At 40.1% G+C, this 20712-nt stretch overlaps 1 protein-coding gene across 12 annotated transcripts in view; it reads right to left on the bottom strand.

Moving 5' to 3' along the window:
• Nucleotides 1-20712, bottom strand: part of CBFA2T2 (CBFA2/RUNX1 partner transcriptional co-repressor 2) — a 159317-nt gene that overhangs the window by 80006 nt on the left and 58599 nt on the right. For 2 of the 12 annotated variants that reach the window (XM_074292400.1, XM_074292403.1), the window contains exon 1: nt 5885-9131. The exons of 3 other annotated variants lie outside the window; for them this stretch is intronic. Coding sequence is in view for 4 of the 9 variants with exons in the window: in XM_074292391.1 (XP_074148492.1) it covers nt 827-920; nt 13447-13578 (226 nt within the window). In the remaining 5 variants the exon portion in view is untranslated. 7 more of the 12 variants (XM_074292391.1, XM_074292390.1, XM_074292392.1 and 4 more) reach the window with 7 other exon arrangements.

Raw genomic sequence — 20712 nt, 5'->3', positions numbered from 1 at the left:
TATATATTAGACAAAGGATTACCCATCATTCTTTGGATCTCAGTTTCCTCGTCTTTAAAATAATTCTAGAATTGTTCCTATCAGTGGTGTTAAAATCAGATAGAAATAGGGTCACTAAACCATATGTGAGGATCCTTTCTGACTGCATATTGACTTAGAAAACCACATAGAAACCATATCTATGTTCTATTAAACTTTGGTTTTGTAAAATATTTCTCAATTACTTTTTAATCTGGGCATCTTTAAAAACTCTGGCTTATATCACTGAACTGTGTAGATAAGAGATTTTTTTTGTTGGTTATTGTTATTTGCTTGTTTGTTTAAACCTAAAAGCATTAAAAAGATATGTGAGTTTCAAGGTTTGCTTTTCATTTTTCCTTTTTTTAAAATAATACTTTATTTCCCCCCAAATTACATGTCTTTCATTTGTTTTCTTTTTAAAATAATATTTTATTTCCCCTCAATTACATGTCTTTTGTTTTCTTTTTTTAATGTTTTATTCTGGGGCAGCTAGGTGGCGCAGTGAATAGAGCACCAGCCTTGAATTCAGGAGGACCCGTGTTCAAAATCTCAGACACTTAACACTTCCTAGCTGTGTGACCCTGGGCAAGTCACTTAACCCCAGCCTCCCCCCCCAAAAAATAAATAATAATAATATTTTATTTTCTCCCAATTACATGTCTTTCATTTGTTTTTTAAATGATATTTTATTTTCCTTCAATTACATATCTTCCATTTGTTTTCTTTTTTAAAATAATATTTTATTTTCCCCCAATTACAAGTTTTTCATTTGTTTTTATACCAAGCAAGAGAGAAAGATGCTCACCATGATTGTTTGCCACTGTCATGGAGGAGAGATCCAGGGCAGAGACCAAGCGGTAGAGGGATTCCATAGAGATGGTGAGGTCCTTCAGATAGTCCTGGTAGTGGATGACATTATGTTCACTGCATCAAATTATTTAACTCATTATCCATGTAGGAAAAACAAAGTGACTGAAGAATGTCTTTTGTCCAGACTCTAATGGGCAGTTTGGATTAGAAAAAAATCATAGAGGTCGCCCTTCAGTGCATTTAGCTTGTGCAGACACTGCAACTGGACAATAAACTGAACTAAGGATTGAACGGGAAGAAGAGAGTGTGTTGGATTGCCTTGGGAAACAAAATAATTCTCTAAATGACCCTGAGCTTCTCTTGGAAACAAAGGCCATCCTTTGTACGCCAATATGCTGACAGAAATATGGTGCAGTGGAAAGAAAGTTCACTACCTCTGGGGTGAGTAACTTAACCTTTCTGGGCCTCTGTAAAATAAGAGGATTGAGTTAGGGGATGGCCTCTGAGATCCCCTCCAGCTCTAAATACTCCCTTCCCAATTCTAACTAGTATCTACCCAGCAATAGACCCTTCTAGGGGAGCCCAGAAGCAGTATCTAAGTGTCTTGAGTAGGCACTTTGTTGAAATGGAATTATAAGGCAAGCATCCTTTGTCCTCAAAGCCTGGCTCATAATCTGGATGGGGAAATAAGCAACTGGCTCAATACTCTGATGGGCAAAACTTACACAGTTTATCCTGTTTTATCCTCATCTATGTCCCCTTCCCCACAGGCATTTCACCCAATCTATTCACAATCTTCCTTTGGTTCTCTTGATGCTGAATGGATTCCAATAGAGCAGACAGGCCATCCAACAGCTCACATTTTTTTTTTTCAGGAATAGATATCAGATTAATGCAATATAGAGAATATTGAATGCTGAGTGAAACCCAGTGCTGTAGGGATATAGAAAAAGCATGAAAGTATGCATACAGGAAAAGGTAGAAGATGGCTGGACCATAGTAATAATATTAGGTAGAAATAGTAATACTAGTAGTAGTAGCTATTTTGTATGGTGCTTTAAGGTTTACAAAGCACTTTACATATATTATCTCATTAGATTTTCACAATAATTCTGTGAGATAGGTGCTGTTATTATCCCCATTTTAAGATGAGGATTTTTGAGGCCAAAAAATGTTGAGTGACTTGCCCAAGGCCACACAGTCCATGTCTGAAAAACAACTGGATCTCTGGTTATCCCAATTCCAAATCATTGAATAGTTAATTTAGTTATTAAGTAATTGTTTTTTGGAATAGTTTTCTGTATTTTGCCCACAAGACTGTAACTAGGGTCTGGTTATCCTAATTCCAAATCATTGAATAGTTAATTTAGTTATTAAGTAATTGTTTTTTGGAATAGTTTTCTGTATTTTGCCCACAAGACTGTAACTAGGGTCCTGTAGAAACAATGTAACTGAGCTATCATCAGTTGAGAGTTTGAAAAACTTTTGAAAATACTTGATAAGGTTTTCTAATCTTATCCACAACACAGCCTACATTTTTCACTATCCTACCCAGCTCATTTATTCAGTGCTGCCCATGAAGGACTTCCAGAACTCAAGGAAAAAAAGCAATATTGTAAAAATACACTCTGCTGAGGAAAACAAAAACAAGAACAAAAACACAACACTCAGTTTCCATCAACCTCCCTATCTCAATATTCAACAAATCTGGATTGACATGACACTTCAGGACAGATCATGGAACAAAGTCAGACTCTCCCTGCTCCAATCCATTAAATTAACAAAATTTTCTATAACACTGTTATGACTCTGAAGACACTACCCTGCTCAAACTTTCACTAGTTCCCACCAGCCTTCAGGAACAAGTTCCTGGCACCTAGAGGGCCAAATTACTTCCCAGCTTTACCTCATCTTGCTTCCCTTTAAAAACGTTCCACTCCAGTCAAACTGGTCTCTTCTGTATTCCAAAACCACACAGGCCTGGATCTAATCCTCCCTCTCTGCCTTTCGCAAGTGGCCACTGTAAGTAACAGCCATACAATTCCTTGAACCAGTGTTTTCTCTCATTTGTCAACCATTCTGTCAGCCAATCATATAAGTCAGCCACTTAGTAAGTGTCTCTGTATAGAGAAACAGGGAAATAAGAACAATAAATACGACAGTGTCCTTGCACTCAAATGCCTTTCAGAGTTATACACATTTAAAAAATAGAAAATAGAAGAATGAATTTTAAGATGTTAATCCAACAACCGCCTCATTCTACAAAGAAGGAAAACCGATGTCCAGAGAGGTTTGGTTATCAACAAAGTGTTACAACAAGAGTTAGTGCCAAAGACATCAATAAAAATTTATTAAAGGAAAAGAGTTAAGTACCAGAGATGATACCAGAACCCAAATCTCCTAACTCCTTTCCTGGTCTTTCCAATTGCCTCATTCTGCTTCTCCACTAATTGACCTGGGCTGAAGAAGGACAAAATGTATAAACAGAAGCATTTGTTTTCCAATCAGAGATGTAAAATGGACAAATTCAAAGTATACAAATACACAGGGTATTGGAGGGCCCAAAGTTACAAAATCTTATAAAGGAACCCAACAACCTATAAAGCAAGACTTTCAGTCATGGTTTCTGGATGTCTAGATCCTAACAATATATTTTGAGGAGATTAAGTTCATAGGATCATTGATTTTGAATCAGAAGAAACCTTGGAGGGCAATTAGTCCGACTTTCTCATTTTTACAGATGAGGAAACTAAGGCTCCCAGAATTAATATGACTGGTTCAAGGTCACATAGCGAATAAATGGCAAAACAAGGATATGAGCTCTGTTCCCTGACTTGAGAGGCAATATTCTTTTCTCTTGTTTCATGCCTCACAGAGTGAGGCACAATATCCTATTTGAATCTGAGCATCTGAACAAATACAGGCCGACCCTCATAGCCTAGCAAGGGAAGAACTTGTAAATATTACGGTTCTGGGGCCATCCCCACCTCTAGCTTGGCTTCCACTCTCACAATCATCCTGGTGTAGCACACTCAAGATTAGTTTTCCTTTTTGCCCCAGTTCAGAGGGAGACGGTTTGCCAGGTTCTGGAAAGCCTGTGCCAATGATAAGTTTATTAAAAGTACCACTCTGAGCAGTGTACTTCATGAGTCGGCAAGGAGCCTACATGCATAGGACAATGAAAAGAGCTTTAGCTTCAGAGTCAGGGGAACCAGATTCTAACCTTGCCTTTGACCCCTGCTATTGACCTTGGGCACTTTCCTAGACAGCAAAATGAAAAGATTATACCAGAGGACCTCTGAAACTCCTCCTAGTTCTTGGATCTACTTTCCCAGGATCCCACCATATTTGGATTATTATCTTTTTTTCAGCCTTCTGACTCCTGTAAGTTACATACTTGGTATGGCACCTGTACTTTAGGACTCTGTGGATGGTCAGGCATGGACTGAAATATCCCCTGCAGGACTATGAGCTGCCCAGGAAGGAATCCAATGTCTCTTTAGCTCCCAAATTCCTGACCAACCTGACAGTGTGGAAGGGGAAATCTCTGTATACAAAGAGATACAGAGATTCAGGGAGGTAGCGGGTACATAAATTAGCAATAGAAAGACAGATTCTCTTTAACCTTAACCTAGATTATTTGGCAGCCTCTGCCCTCATAAACTGAATCTTTCTATCTTGGTGTCTCTGTTTATACTGTTCCCCATTCCTATAATGACTTTCCCCTGACTGCCCTCATCCCCCATGTGTTGAAACACTATCTCATGTTCTATTTTGTGTTAAGCATTATTTATCTTATCCCCCAACTAGATTATGAGCCCCATGGGAGCAAGAATTCTCATTCATCTCTGTTTCTCTTTTTACCCACTATAGTGGCCTATAGACAATAGGAACTGAATTCAATTCATCAAACATTTATTAACCATTTTGGGGGAGGCTGCTTAAAAAGAAATCCAATCACCACAAATAATTTCCAAGTCTGGACAATCACCAAACCAAGTAAGTACTCTTGCTTCCCTCTCAGACAGAATTCAGAAGATCTGATGGCTGAGCTATTCTTGGCTAGGAAGACTTTATGCCATCTCCCAAGGGGACACATAATGTTATTCATTGTTGGACACAAAGATAGAAGAGAGTGGTCGTTAGAGCTGGAGGCAACCCAGGCCAGCCATCACCACCAAATTCTGGACATTATCTGAAGTGTCATGACCCAAAATGCTATTTGGGGAAATCAGGCCACATGTGGTCATTTGACACGATAATGTATTTTGGGTACAGGAGAAAGAACATACTTTGCTCGTGCAGGACTGTCTTAGAAATAAAACTCAGCTTTAGACAATAAAAATGAAAATCCATGAAACTGCTTAAACTAAAGAGCATCAGAGAAAAAAAAAAAATCAACCAAACCTCCCAAGCAAAATAAGATAAGTTTACCAAGGAGGCCACCATTCTTGTAGGAGTCTGATTTGTGAATAGAAATCTGGATTCAGGAGTTAGGAAGACCTGGATAAAAATGTTTCAGGCACTTACTAGTGGTGTGTGACCCTAGGTGAATCATTTTACTTCTTAGTTTCCTTAACTGTGAAATAGAAACAATAATGTCTGAAGTACTTATTTCACATGATTTTTGTAAGGCTCAAAAGAAAAAAAAAACAACAACACAAACATATGGTGGAGGTGTTAGGTGGGAGAGAGAAATAGGAACCACAATCATTTCAGGGAAAATTGGATGGACTAATCTCCAATCACCTGGTGACCTAATGGTGCACAGTCCCAAACCCCTCTTCAAGGAAAAATAAAATGTAACTATGCAAGGGCACACTAAAGCAGATGGTTCCATTCAGTATTGTCCTTAAATAAGAGGTACCTGCATTTTTGTCTAAATGTGACAATTTTTACAATTGTAAAAATATTTGGCCACCTCCCCTTGTCTCCTGCCCTCAATCAGGAAATGTTTTTTTATTCCAATAAGAAATCCTGCCAAATGCATTCAAAATACTCCCATTTTCTCCCTCAAATGACACCCCTCCCCACTTTAAAATGCTATACTTACCTATCCTAAGTTGCTGCAAAATGCTGCTGCTGGGCTGTTTTCTCTAAGTGCGCTGAAAAGTTATAAAAATCAAACTGGCAGCCCAGGAGGCTGAAGCTGCTTTCAGACAGCAGGCCTCCTTAGTATGCTAATACATTTCTCTGCTTTCAGTTTGGCCTTCTATCTTTGACCTGCAATCATTGGACCCCTGCTGGCTGGAATGCTTCTCCCAAGAAATCCTCCTGGTAGGGAGAATTTCCAACATGTGCAAAGTGTTTTACAAATTGTTAAATGCCATAGAAATGTCAATTATTATCATTATTATTATCACTGAGTGCAAAAATATCATGTTTTTTATCTCAAGGCACAGTACACTTGGGTTCCCATTATAGCTTCTCCATTTACTAGCTGTGTCATTTAGAAAGTTCAAGGTTTGGAGCTAGAAAGAACTTCAGAGGCCATGGAGACCAAATCCATTTTACAAAACTCAGGCCCAGAAGGTTAAGTAATAAAAGCAGCAGGGATGGGATTTGAACACAGGTAACTCTCTTTACTGCTCTCCATCAATCTTGAGTAAGCCATTTCCCCACTAAGGGCCTCAGTTCCTTCATGTCAAATATTTGGGTGAACCTGCCAGGCTCTTAAGGTCCCACTCTGACTGTAACGTTCCATGTCTCTAAAATCTCTTGAAATGCCTTGCTGGCACTCGACCTGGATCATCAAGCACTTCAGAAAGTCTTTTAGGTTAGGTTCTACTAACTAGTTAACGGTGCTAGCCCCGCCCAGAATGTGGTAATGCTTTTTAGCACTTTAGTTTACAAACTTTCAAAACCACAAAGAGATTTTATTGCAGCATCTCTGTTTCAAAACTAGGTTGCATAACTTAAGTCAGCAGAAATTTAGTCCTCAATTCCAATCTTTACCCTACCCCAGACAGTGCTAAACGACCTCAGGCAAGACAGGAGTCTCTTAAGGACCAATGCCCAAGGGAGCCATTACTGTCTCCATTTTTCAGATGGGGATAGAGGACAGGGAAAGGATCTTTGGTCACAAAGGGAGTCATCAGAATTGGAAATAACTGCTCTTGACCTGTTCTCCAAGAGCTACATGTCTGGTTCCTCCACACTAGTTTTCTCAACATCTGCTCCTCTAAAGCCCATCTAGAAAGAAATCCCAAATGGGCCATCTAACTTTGTTCTGGTGGGAGCAAAGACAGGAACACCAGACTGCTACCAACATGCTGCAGGGAGAGTATTTTATTAAGCAAACTGGAATAACCACGTACGCAAACAGAACAAAAACCCTTTTCAAAACCCAAGGGTTAAAAGGATTGGGGGGAGGGGCCGGTTCAAGTAATCCCTACATTCCCATTTAAAAAAAAAAAGGGTCGTGCTGGAGAGCCCTGCCTTTCTCTCCCCCCTCCTCCCCTTCTAACTAAACTTAGGAAATTAACCAGCAGAAGATAGAAATGTTTTCCCCCCAGGGGCCCACTGGGTCCCGTTGGCTTGGATGTTCATGGGCGTGGTATGAAATATTTAAAGCAGTGACTAAAAATTTTCCATAAAAGCCCATCCAAAGTACAACAACCTTCCTGCTTCAGAAGCCGGCTTGGTCTCCAGTCATCGTAAAGATTTCACATCCTGCTCATCACCCTCCGTTATTTACATTTAATATTTAGGTTGGGTGGTTGGGTGGGAGGGAGTAATTAGTTTTGCTTGTAAACCGTTCATCACAGTTGTAATACTGACCGAGCCATGGAGCCCATTGGGGGCCTAATAGATTTCAGGGCATTATACTTCGGGTAGCAGGGCTGGGGGTGGGGAGCTGGAAATCAATAAATGGTGACTTCGTCTCTGCACAGCCCCATATGGAAGTAATCAAGCGCAAGGGTGGCAGCTGGGGCCAATAGCAGTCACCTGCAGCTGAGGGACGTGGGGGTTTCGGATGGGTTTTTAATGCTAATTTCCTGCCGAAACAATGAGCTAGAAAGCGCAGAGCAACAGACGAGGCCGGATGAATGGAGACCAAGGCGAACAATAGCTGCACCTGGTGCTAGGAGCAGGGGAACAGAGCCGGCACGCGCCAACAGCCCAGGGCACATCTGTTACCCTGGGCCGGCCCAGCCCCCAGCCCCCCGCCCGCCTGGTAAGTAATCCGGGGACCGCGAAACATTAACAGCTTGCAGCTCAGCAACAGGTTTCAGTGGTGTTGTTGTTGTCCCCGGTCCCCCAAATTCGAAACTGCTGCAAGTCTTCTCGCGTCTGCTTCCCAGTCTTAGCGAGAGAGGCAAGAAGGATCGACTGCCTCCGGGAGATGCACGGACGAGGATTTGGAGCTGGGTTCCGGGCTCACTCCATCACCCACATTTATGCATTCCCTTTAGGAATCTCCAGCGACTCCCTTCGCACCTCTCTGGACCTCAGTTGGGGATCAGCAACTCTAGTGGGGAGAGTGGATAGGGAATCCGATGCCCCGGATTCGAATCCTGGCCCTGAATCCCGGTTCCTCTGCCACCGTGGAGACGGATAACCTTCACCCCAAAAATTAAAGGGTGAGGAGGCAGTGGAAAGGCCAGAGTACCAAGTAATGGATTTATGAGGTGGCTCCTAGGACTTAGGATCTGGTAAAACCTTAGCCGAATCCCCCAACTCCCTCACGGACTCAGTTTCCACTTTTGTAAAACTAAAGGGGTCAAATTAGTTGTCTTCTGATGTCCTGACGAGGTCTAAATTCAAATTCAGTGACCTCCAAAGTCCCGTCTGGTGCTGTCTATAATCAGATAGAACCTAAGCTAGAAGCTTTGTTAGGGAACAACTAGTCTTACCCCCTTCTTTCACAGCGTGGAAAACTTGAGACTCCGGAGGTTAACTGATTTACCATTGGTGGCACTTGTTTTGAGTGGAGAAAGCTGACAAGGGGTCCTCAACCTACAAATCATAGAACTAGAAGGGAACTTAGAAATTATCTAGTCCAATCCATTTTACAGATGAGGAAAACTGAGGCACAGTGATATATCACACAAGGTGGAAGTGGCAGAGCCAAAATCTGAAGCCAGATCTCCTTTGGCTTCAAACCCCAGTACCTTTGGGGGTCTATGACCCCTCCTACTAAGCACGCACATCATTTTTAAAAGGTACAAAATACATGTTGTTTTTTCCCAAAAGGCTTTCTGCTGCTCCTATGCTGCTTAGGGGAGAAGTAGTCATAGGAAAGGCCACAATGATTGCATCAGAAAATACAAATGGATGATGTACAGACATGTTTGGAACCCCAGCTCCCCACCCCACCCCCCACTCCCAACTGTGGCTGAGCGTGTCCAGAATCTGTGCCGACACAGAACCCATGCCCTGCCCATCATCTCCCAACTGCTTCAGAATGAAAGGAGACAGGAATGTGACTGGCCCAGACCCCAGACAATAGACAAAGCCCTGCCTTTGCTGGGCGGAACAAAGGGAGTTCACTCTGGCGCCCTTTTTCAAAGTCATCCAGGGTGCGCTTTTCAAGTTTGCATGCACACAGTCTGTATCACTGGCAGCCCCCTGAACACAGGCAGCTGCGCCAAGGATGAGCGGGGCCCAGCTACAGAGGCCTGCCTTAACCACTGGACAACCAGAAGATCCAACCCTTGTCACAAAACAGTGATTTTTTGGGAAGCCACAAAAACCTAACCTCCACTTCTCATTACCAGTGACTTTCACGTAAAAACCCCCAAAACAAAACAAATACTCAAATTCTACAACCCTCCAATCCAAGACTTTTTGATCACATCCAAAAGAATTATTCTAGGATTAAGTCTGGTATTTACAACCAAAGACATTCTTCCTTTAAAACCACCAGAAAACCAAAAAGTTCCTCTATGTTCTTTCTCCATCCCAACAACACTAAAGCCTAATGAGTACTAGGGCTGTAAGAGTCAGGGTACCTACCCTCTGCCACTAGGCTGGGCGTGTCCCTTTCCCTCTCTGATCCCAAAGTTTTCATCTATTCAAGAAGGCGATGTGCCAAATAACCTCCCAGCTCCCAATCAGCTTTTTGAAGGACTAGGCTGATCTATACATTTGGCACAAAAAAAGTGCCCAGACTTCATTTATTGAGGCTATGCAAACCTATTCATATCTCTTCCACTGAATATGTGATGTGAAGGGCTTTCAACAAACTGGACTAACTCTTTTAAGATCCAATTCAAATCCTCCACAATTATACACACATAACCTTGTACAGAATTTATTTAACCAAAACTCAAAATTTATGATGCTTTCAAAAAATATAACTTTACCTTTACCTGACTTGTTGGTTTTATGGTGTTCAAGCATAATGCTCAGCTTATGCAATAATAATAATAACTAATTACCAATAATAGCTGGCATTTAAATAGGACTAGGATTTCAAAGATCTTTATATGTGTTATCTCACAACAAACTTGGGAAATCGATGCTATTCCCATTTTACAGATGAGGAAACTAAGGCTGGGAAAGGAAAAAAAAGTTGCTCTGAGTCACATTCATAAATAAGCATCTAAAGTTGAATTTAAGGTTAAGATTTCCTGACTCCAAGTCCAACCTTTATGTAATATATCACCTAGCTGCCGTATTTAAGCTTTTTCTACTCTCAGAATCTCCATTTTCCCCATCTGCAAAGAGTATGGGTTAGAATAGATGCTTTCTTAGTTTTCTTTTCTTCTTTCTTACTTCCTAACTATGGCATTCTATGCTCTATAGTCTCTTCTAGCCAAAACATTTTGTGACTATATGTTCTGTACTGTTTTTTTAAATAATATTCTGTCTACAGAACTGCATAATTCTATTGCTCCCCCCAAAAAAAAATTCACTTAGAACTTCCCCTGGCAATTAATCCAAGATTGCTTCTTTTGTTGTTTAATATAAATTCAATTTAACAGAATTTATATAAAATTTAACATAAATTTTATCAGGTCTCAAACTCCAGAATACAAGAGAAGCACATTTGTAAGGGTTTCCACTTCACAGATTTTTCACTTTTCTTATGGTGCCTACCAAGTCACTAAATGGTTAAAGCATTGGCAGGCTGGGGTACTTCAGTGAAAACACAGCTTTCTCTCTTTCCTATTCATGTCTATTTCCCAGTTCCATGCCTTTGCTCAGTCAGTGCCCCTACCAAGAATGCCCCCCTCATCGATGAACTTGAAAACTTCTCTATCCTTCAAGACCCATCTCTGACTACCCAGTCCCCTCCCCAACTCCAGTTGGAAATTATCCTTTCTTCATTGGGCTTTTGTTTATATTTCACTTATATACTTAACATGTTCTATCATTTATTCTGAGTTATCATTATGTGTCATGTCCCTCTACTAGACTGTAAGATCCACGAGGACAAGACTATGTCTTATTTATTTTTGTATCTTCCTGAGCTCTAGTATGGCTCATCAGGTACTGTATTTATTGACTTGAGCTGAATTAAATTCAACTTATCTTTAAATACCAAATTCCTGAGGCTTGTTTACTATGAAGGAAGATCATATAAATTAATGACAATTATGTTTATATGTGTATCCCTCTACTAGACTGTAAGCTCCAAGAGAATAAGATCTATGTCTCATTTATCTTTGTAACTTTCTGAGCCTTAGTATAGCCCTCTATACCCATCTCCAGTTAATAAAGTCTTAAATAAAAACATGTACACCCACACATATATACATTTCTCAGACATTCAAATTACCCAATACAGATGCTGGACAGCTGTGCCAGTATCAAATACCAAAAGGGAAATATTGTGGAGAAAAAGACGTAAGATCTACACTAAAATGAAGACCTAGAAACCTCTATGAAGTCAGTCTAATACCCTCAGCAAGAAATAGCAAATATGCTCAGGGCCCATATCTGTAAGCTGCTTGTTCAAACCTCTGGTGGAGAACAGATATACAGACTGCCACGGAGGCCTTAATGAAGTTGTGGGCTGACATTTAAATCCAAGGTCTTTTCTATCTAATCTAGAACTAAAGACAATGATCAAGGCTCATCAAAAGACAGGTGGAAAGAATTAATCAATCAATCAACATTCATTAAATGCCTACTATGTGCCAAGTCCTAGAGAAGCCTCAATTCTTTAAAAAAAGATTGTCTGAAAGCTTCCAAAGGACAAAAGGATGGACCAGTGTTTCCCAGGGACTGTACAAATCTGGTTCTTAGGAAGACTTTCCAAAGTTTTCTCCCTTCAGTTAGGTTCTAGAAAGCTCATTTACATATTCACACCCAGACAACCCCTCTAATTGTTATTTGCCACAAAAAGCTAGTCTTTGCAACTAACTAAAAGGCATGGGAATAAGTGGGCTGTAGGAGGCTCAGGGTGGTGGAAGCAAACAGAAGGAAGACTTTCTGGAAAAAAAATAATCAAGGTTCTGGGGGAACCTTAGCCCAGGATCTGGATGGATGCTGTCCATCTGGAAGGATTACTGTCATGGATGTACTTTATTCCCTAAACAAACTATAATGAATCTAGATGCTCTTAAAAATATAGAGAGGGCCAGGGAATTTTAGAGCTGAGATCATCCTGACCCTATGCAAAAGGAGTGCTTATTTGGTAAAATAATAATAATCCTATGTGTGGATAAGACCTGGATTCAGAGAACCAGGCGTGAAACCCAACTCTGCTACTTTCTAGCTGGGCGTCTGTGGTCAAGTCATTTTTCTCTTTCTGGGTTTCAGCTGCCTCCTCATCTGTAAACTGATGAGGTTGGACCAGCTGAACTCTCAGGTTTCCTCCGGCCCTAAAGCTCTGATCCTCGGAATGGAAAATGAAACACAGACACACAAGGAAGGCTGTATATAGATTTGTTGCATTACAAAACTACATAAACTTCCTCCCAGGGAGACATTTACTAGAGGGCAGCAGAAGTGGCTCCCTTAACTTACATGAAACACACAGAAGCGACCATGTACCATCAGGGCAAAATCTAGTCTTGAGAGCAGTTAGGCTAAACAGATAAGAGGAACAGCAAGGATGGCAGGCTCCTTGTAATTCTATTAGGAATGGCCATAATTCCACACTATGAAGTCTAATAAGAAAAAAAAAGACCTCCCCTTAAAAAAAAAAAAAATTGGTTGTCTCACACCCTGGACTATCAGGTTATTGCTAAGGGAGACAGCTCTTCATCAGCCACATCACAGAAGTACCTAGCATAGTTATCTATCTATCTATCTATCTATCTATCTATCTATCTATCTATCTATCTATCTATCTATCTATCCATCCAGCCATCCATCCATCTATCCATCCATCTATCCTTTGTCGAGATGCTTTTTCAGGACTGCATTTCCAGGGGCAAGAGTCACACGTTAGTTACTCTTAGATTGTTGCCCCAAGTTTCCATTTAGCAAAATGCAGCATTTGAACGGAGGTGGATGACAGAGTCGACCAGGCAATGTGGCCAACCCAAAGCTACCCTATGCAAAGCTGAGCAGCCGCCTGTAGGTTGGGCTCTTCTACCAAACCCCCAGAAACGCCGCATCGTTTCTCATCTAAGACAACCAAGAGCTCTGAAAGGCACCCGGAGATCCCTGCCTGTCTCAGCATAAAAAGCAAGTAGCAAGATGAAAAGTCTCACTTACCCTAGATGCCCAGATGACCACAATCCAGATGCCCAAGAAGCCAAATTTATTTGAAATAGGAATAAAATGCTCCTCTTCCCCTGCTCCTGATCTCTGAGCACAGCCTGGGACCAGCCTTCCTCCTCCTTTCATTAGCTGGACATGTGTCAGCTCTCTCACATCTGTGATTTCTCACTGACTAGAGCTGCCTGTCCAATTCCAGGGAAACACAGATGGATCCCAGATGGGAAGGTCCTGCCAAACAGACCAGCTCTTTACCTTGCCAGAATCCCCAGATACACACACATACACACACACTCCCTCTCTTCCTCCCTCCCTCCCTCTCTCTCTCCCTCTTTCTGTCTCTCTCTTTTCCCCTCTCCCTCTCTCTGTCTCTCTCACCCCTCCTTCCCTCCCTCCCTATTACCAGGGCTCCTTGCCAGCTGATGTCACTAAGTACACACCTCCCAGTGGTTCCTAGCCAATCTGACATTAACGTGTTAAATACGCGTAATTTGTTTATGGCTGACAATAACAGCGATGAGATTGTGCAAACTCTCCCCATGATACCCCAGTAGATGTAAAGAGGGACAAGGGTGCAAAAGCAAATGCTGGGACATTCACTTCTCTAGTGGCTCCCTAATATTCTCTGTTGTCTTTTTGCTTTCCCTATTGTTAGACTAGCTTCTGCAATTGCTGGGGCCCTCTTCCATGATTCTATTCACTCTAGAGATACCTTCCCCCCTTCCTACCCACACCACCCTAAGAAAAATTGGACTTGAACGTGAACTCAGAATTGGGGCAAATGTAGTAAACTTGCAAACTCTGTGAATTACACATTCTGAGACCTGTGGAAATCACTCACACAAACTGCCTCTCCACTCTAGATTCAGTAGCACTGCAAAACTGGCATGTGTTTAAAATTAGACAACTGCAGAAAAGACGGGGAGGCTGTGAAGAGATTATACGAGTGAGGGGAACACACAACTGAGGGACAGTCAGAGGATCGAGATAGGAGATGGGCAGGAAACGGGACTAGGGTGGGGGGGGCAGCTCAGTCACTGTGGGACTTTCAGAGTGAGTGTTAGAATGTCAATACCAGTTCATATCCTGCTATACAGTACATCAGATACAGGAGGTTAAGTAGAAGAAAGAGAATTAAGCTCATTTGGATTTGCAAACTTGTTAAATTTTCCCCCATTTGAAATCACTGACAATATCATACAACTAAATTGGAAAGACTCCAAATCCCCCGTCCCAGATTCAGGTTCCTTGCAATTCCATGAGCTGTCCAGAAAATTATTCTACCCAAGGAGTATATATAGTGGGGAAAACACATCAGGAAGACTTCCCATGCTGGGATGTCCAATCCTCCTCAAAGGGACTTATTCCATCCCCTTCCTGTTCTCATTTCTTTCCTTCTTCCAGGAATCCACACTTAGGCTCAAATAATGGTGGGAAAAGATGGTCCAAATCAAAGGCAATTCCCTATTCCTAGTGTTTGGTTTCTCTGACTTCCTTCTTCTTCCCTCCCTTTCTAGGATATAAGTACAGAGGCTCAACCCTATCCTCTCCCTGCTTTGCCAGCATATCCTTCCTCAAAATTACATGTCTTTAAAAATAAGCCAAATATGAAAAACAACAACAACAACAAAAAACTACACATCAAAGACATCAATAAAATCTTACTGAAATAAAAACAAATTAAGCCAAAATGAGAGACAATACACTGTAAGAAGGGCTGGACAAATCAAGCCTCAGTTGTGCCTAATGAACTACATGACCTTGGCCAAGGGCTTCCCTATATCTAGACCTCAATTCCTTCCCATCAAATAAGAATTCAATGAGATGCTTTCTATGTTCACCACTTTTTAGAGTGTTATTGAGAACCATTCTTTTTAGATACTTATAAATAGATACTTATGAATTGACTTCTTGCTCCTCTAATCTGTTTTAACAGAAAAACCAGATAAAATAATCCAGGACTTATTATATTTTGTCCATCTGTGACTTCTTTTTGCCTGAGAAATTTTTAGTTGATGCTGGGTTTATAGGCATATAAAATAGACATACAAATCAAACATTTACTGATAATAAATCATAATTTCATCACCCCACACACTTAGTTGTGAGACCATATGAGGTTGCAACCCAGAGTTTAAGAAGGTGGAAGGTAATCCAAGCAATTATGCCTCATGCTGTATGCAACAGTCTGTGTCCACAGTCCCCAGTTTTAGGTGTCTTTTGACCCTACTACTCTACAATTCTGTATTTTTTTTTTCTTTAACAGAAAGAAAAGATAAAGAATACAAATTAACCAAAAGAGATTCCCATTGTGAAATTTAATATGGAACTAAGATCACAAAAACCTACAGTTCAGCATATTCATGCTAATTCAGGATGAAAATAAATGATTATAAATTTACATCACAACCTCAACAGTCATAATAGACTGCTAAATAATCAGTTTATGGAAGACAAGTGGCCTATATAGGAAAAAGTGACCTTGAAAGGCAAGAGCCCTTGTTTTGGATGAATTTTCTTATCTAAAAATAAGAGGGTTAATTGGAATAGATGGCTTTTAAATTTCCTTTGAGTTCCTAATCCATAATTTTCAAATCCTTTAACCAGGTCAAGTCTAAAATGAGAATATATCACCTGAGAATGGCTCACTATTTTTGAATTAATCAACTTTGCCTTGACATCTCCCCTGAAATAAACAGTCTTTAATACTTACTAGAAGTTTTGGTAAAAGGAATTAAAAGGAGGAATTGTACAAGAACAGTCTATAAACTCCATCTAGTTTATAGAATCACATAATTTTAGAGTTGAAAAGGACATTAGTTGCTATCTAGTCCAACCCATATAAGAAATAAATTCCTACTGTAACATATTGGACATATCTGGGCTCTGCATGAAGATTTCCAGTAAGAGACTACTCAATACCTTCCAAGGTAGTGCAGTGAAAGGTCATGTGATATAGCAGAAAGACAGCTAGATCTGGAGAAAGACAATATGGGTTCAAATCCTTTTTTGTTTGTTTGTTTGTTTTTGAAGCTGAGATTAAGTAGCTTGCCCAGGATCACACAGCTAGGAAGTGTTAAGTGTCAGAGATCAGATTTGAACTCGGGTCCTCCTGAATTCAAGGCTGGTGCTCTATCCACTGCGCCACTTAGCTGCCCCTGGGTTCAAATCCTAACTCTGAAACTTATTATTTGTGTGATCCTGTACTAGTCTCTCAGGAACTCAGCTTCCCCATTTGTAAAATGAGGTGATAATAGAGAGCCTTTAAAGTTTCTTCTAGTTCTCTCATGATCTTCTGCACTGCAATTATTCACACATTCTATCCCACTCCTAGACTACAATCTCCATGATAGAAAGAAAAAAAATTTAAACATCTACTATGTGTCAGGCAGCCACGCTAAGTGCTTTACAAATATTGTGTCATTTCATCCTCACAATTCTAAGAAGTCAATGCTATTATGATCCCTATTTTACAGTTGAAGAAACTGAGGCAGAAAGAGTTTAACTGATATGCCTACAAGCAAACACCTCATATAATTGATATGCCTATAGCCAAACACCTCATAAGTATCTGAGGCCATATTTTAACTTGGATCTTCTCAATTCCAGGCCCTAGCTGCCTAGGTGGTAAAAAGAATAGTGTCTTGGTTAGAAGAAACTGGAGAGCTTCTGGCTTGACATTAGGAAAAACTTACAATGAGAGCTGTCCAAAAGAAACAAGTAGGAGGTAGTGAGCTCTTTTCACTGGAGGTGTTCAGGAGAAGTTTGACTGACAGCTTCAAGGATGTGAGGAAATTCTTGGTCAGGTACAATTTGGAGTGAATGACTTAAGAGTCTCTTCCAACTCAGATTTTGAGATCCCCTCCAGCCAGCATTTCATACCCAAGAAATACATAATAAATACCAAATAGACCAAATTGAATGTAACCCATACCCAAAAGCTTGACATCTCAGGTTGATGGGCAAATTACTTGACTTCCCTGGGCCTCGGTTTTCTATTCTCTAAGAAGTAGAATTCAATGGTGTGAAAGTCCCTTTTATCTATAAATTATGATCCAAGAACCTCTACTAAGTCACTCAAAGCCTTGGACACACACACGTGCATACATACATATGCTATACTCAATAATTATGTGCTGATCCCATATTTCTAGGGCCATTTTCAACTTAGCCAGGCCCAAACAGACACTGACCAACTTGAAGGATAAGTGCCCCTAGTCCCTAGTACTATCTCCAACCTGGTCACCCTGTTTAGGATGTTCCAGTTTGTCAGTTCTTTTCCTATAAAGCATGGCTCCAGAGTTGGATACAATACTGTCAGCTGAGCTGAAATGGGAATTGAAGACATCAGGACTGTCCTCTCACACCTTAGAGCCAAGGCTGCATTAGTGTTTTTGGTCTCCTTGTCACGGTGTTGACAATTCATATGAAACTTGGCAGCCACTAAAACACCAGCCCTCTTCTTCACCTGATGGGCTGTCAAGCCAGCCTTTCCCATCCTGGACTTGCATAGTTTTGAATTCAAGTGCAAGACTTTATATTCATTTCTATCAAATTATGTCACCTTAGTTTTGACCCATTGTTTTGTCTACCAAGGGCTTTTTGGATCCTGGTAGTAATGGTTCAGATATCTGACAGCTATCCATCCCAAATGCATGTTTTCTAGATATTGTATAACCCTTCCTTGTGTTTTCATCCAAGTAATTTACCAAAAAATACCCAAAAAAGAGAGAAAACAGATCCTGTGGCTACCAAAGGAGAGCCTCTAAAAGGCAGAATAAGATTCCTTAATTACTAGCCCTAGGGTATGATTCTTCATCCAGTCTAGAAGCCACATAACTTCAGCCAGCCCAGTCAGTCAACCAATCACGAATAAATGTCAGGCACTAAGCTAAAAACTAAAGATGCAAACACAAACATGAAACTACCTCTGTCCTCAGAAAGCTCACATTCTATAACATGATTCACTATCTTATTTCCAAGGAATCAGTTATCATCACCAAAGATCCTCCACTTAACAGCATGAGGCCATGTGGAATTCATTTTAGAGGGGCATCCAAAGAGTTAGCATTTTTTAAAGTACTCTTAACTCAATGTGGGGGCTGTGAAATTATGATTCATTATCAGCAAATGTTTTGTTTGTATACCTATTTTACATTTTACATTTGAGAGTCACATTAAAATTTCTCAGACAAAAAGGAATAATGAGTGGAAAAAGTTTAAGAAGTCTGATTTAGGAAGAAACTTCATTTGCAAATATACTTCATGAAGTTTGGCAATATTTATTGATTGGAGTGCCTCTTCCCTTCTTAGCTAGAAGACTGCTGCTGTTGCAGCAATAGCCTCCTTGTTGATACACCCTGTACTCCAATCCATCTGATATAGCAACCAAAGGGATTTTCCTAATGATCACTTCTGTCCATGTCATTCCCCTACTCAATAAACTCTAGTGGCTTCCTGTTGCCTTTAGATCAAATAACAATTCTAGAACTACTGTCTATCTACCCAGGTTACTTATACCTTCGGAAGCTAATAATTAATGTGCAACAAGAAAATGGTATTTACACACATATATTGTATCTAGGTTATACTGTAACATATGTAAAATGTATGGGATTGCCTGTCATCGGGGGGAGGGAGTGGAGGGAGGGGGGATAATTTGGAAAAATGAATAAAAAAAAAAAAAAAAAAAGATCAAATAACAATTCTTTAGTCCAACAGTGGAAGTTCTTCACAATCCAACTTCTTACTTTTTTTTCTTCCTACAAAACCTTTTGTTTGCTTCAAAGTTTCAAAACGCTGCTTAAAGGTCACCTACTAGAAAAAGTATTTGCTAGTAAATGTCTGGGGTCACATTTGAATTCAGGTCTTCTGATACCAGGGCCAATACTTTACCCACTGCACAATCATCTACTATCTGCCCCCATCAGAAGTTTTTAAAAAATGTTATCATTCTGGGTAACCATTTAAAATGAATTCCACAAGGCCCTAGATACAATTGCCTTCTTTTCAGAAAATTATCCTGTACTTATATGTATTATATTTATATCTCTTTATTCAGTCTCTCAATTAGAATATAAGCTCCCAGAAGGCAAGGGCAGTTTCAGATTTATCTTGGTATCATATAGGCATTTAGCATGTGGCTCCTGCCATTTAAAAAAAAAAAAAGCTACTTAAAACAGAATATTTAAGTTCAGATTTCAGCGGAATCAAAACTTTTGTCATTGGAACAACATTCAGACATTTATTATTTAATAACTGCCACCCCAACATCATGATTTATAAACAAAGCACTTTTTTTACAACCACTTGGGATGTAAGCATAAGTATTAATATTCCCTCATTTACATGTGAAAAAACTAAAGTCAGAGAAAGCCAAGATTTTATTTGATTTGATTTGAACCCTGATTTCCTGATAAGCTGCCCAAGGTGCCTTCTACCTTCTACTTACCATGCTGCCTTTCATAATATAACACCTAATAAGCTGTTATTTATGTGGGAAACTATACAACACAAAGAAAATTTCTAGCACCACATTTAAGATTCGCCATTGAACATGGAGTACTCCCCAGTGAGTATAAACTTTCCTTGTGGATGAGTCACTAGCCCTGTTGGGACACAAATCATGCTGCAGTTGATGAAAATCAACATTTACAGCCTATCAGCATCATTTATAAACTCCAGTGATTCTCTGTTGTCTCTAGGAACAAATACTAAATCCTCTTCTTAGCATTTAAGCCCCAACCCCTCCTCCCTTTAAATTTTTTTTTAAACCTTATTCCTTATATACCTCCACAATCTAGAGATCCTGGTCTCCTGGATGTTCCATAAACAAGGTAAGATGCTCCATCTTTCAGCTCTAGGCATTTTCTCCAGCTGTCCCCAAGCCTGGAATATTCTGTCTTCTCAACTGTCTACTGATTTCCCTGGATTCCTTTAAATTCCAGTTAAAATCCCATATTCTACTGAAAGCTTCTCCCAAACCTATTAATTCTACTGACTTTCCTTGGTTAATTATTTCCCACTCATTTATCCTTATATAGCTGTTTTGTTTTGTTTTGTTTTGCTTTGCTTTGCTTTTTTGTATCTTGTCTTTCCACATTTGACTAGAAGCCCCTTTGAGGGTAGGGACTGCCTTTTGACTCTGTGTATCCCTGACTCTTAACACAGTACCCTGGTATATAGTAGATGCTTAATAAAAGCTTATTGATTGATTTTATTGATTGAAGTACTCAACTGAACTGGCAAAGCAGATAAAAAGTT

Source organism: Sminthopsis crassicaudata, chromosome 2 (genome assembly GCF_048593235.1).
Source record: "Sminthopsis crassicaudata isolate SCR6 chromosome 2, ASM4859323v1, whole genome shotgun sequence".
In the NCBI taxonomy this organism is placed as follows: Eukaryota; Metazoa; Chordata; class Mammalia; order Dasyuromorphia; family Dasyuridae; genus Sminthopsis; species Sminthopsis crassicaudata.
Note: the sequence above shows the minus strand (reverse complement) of the source record. Positions and strands in the feature narration are given on the sequence as shown.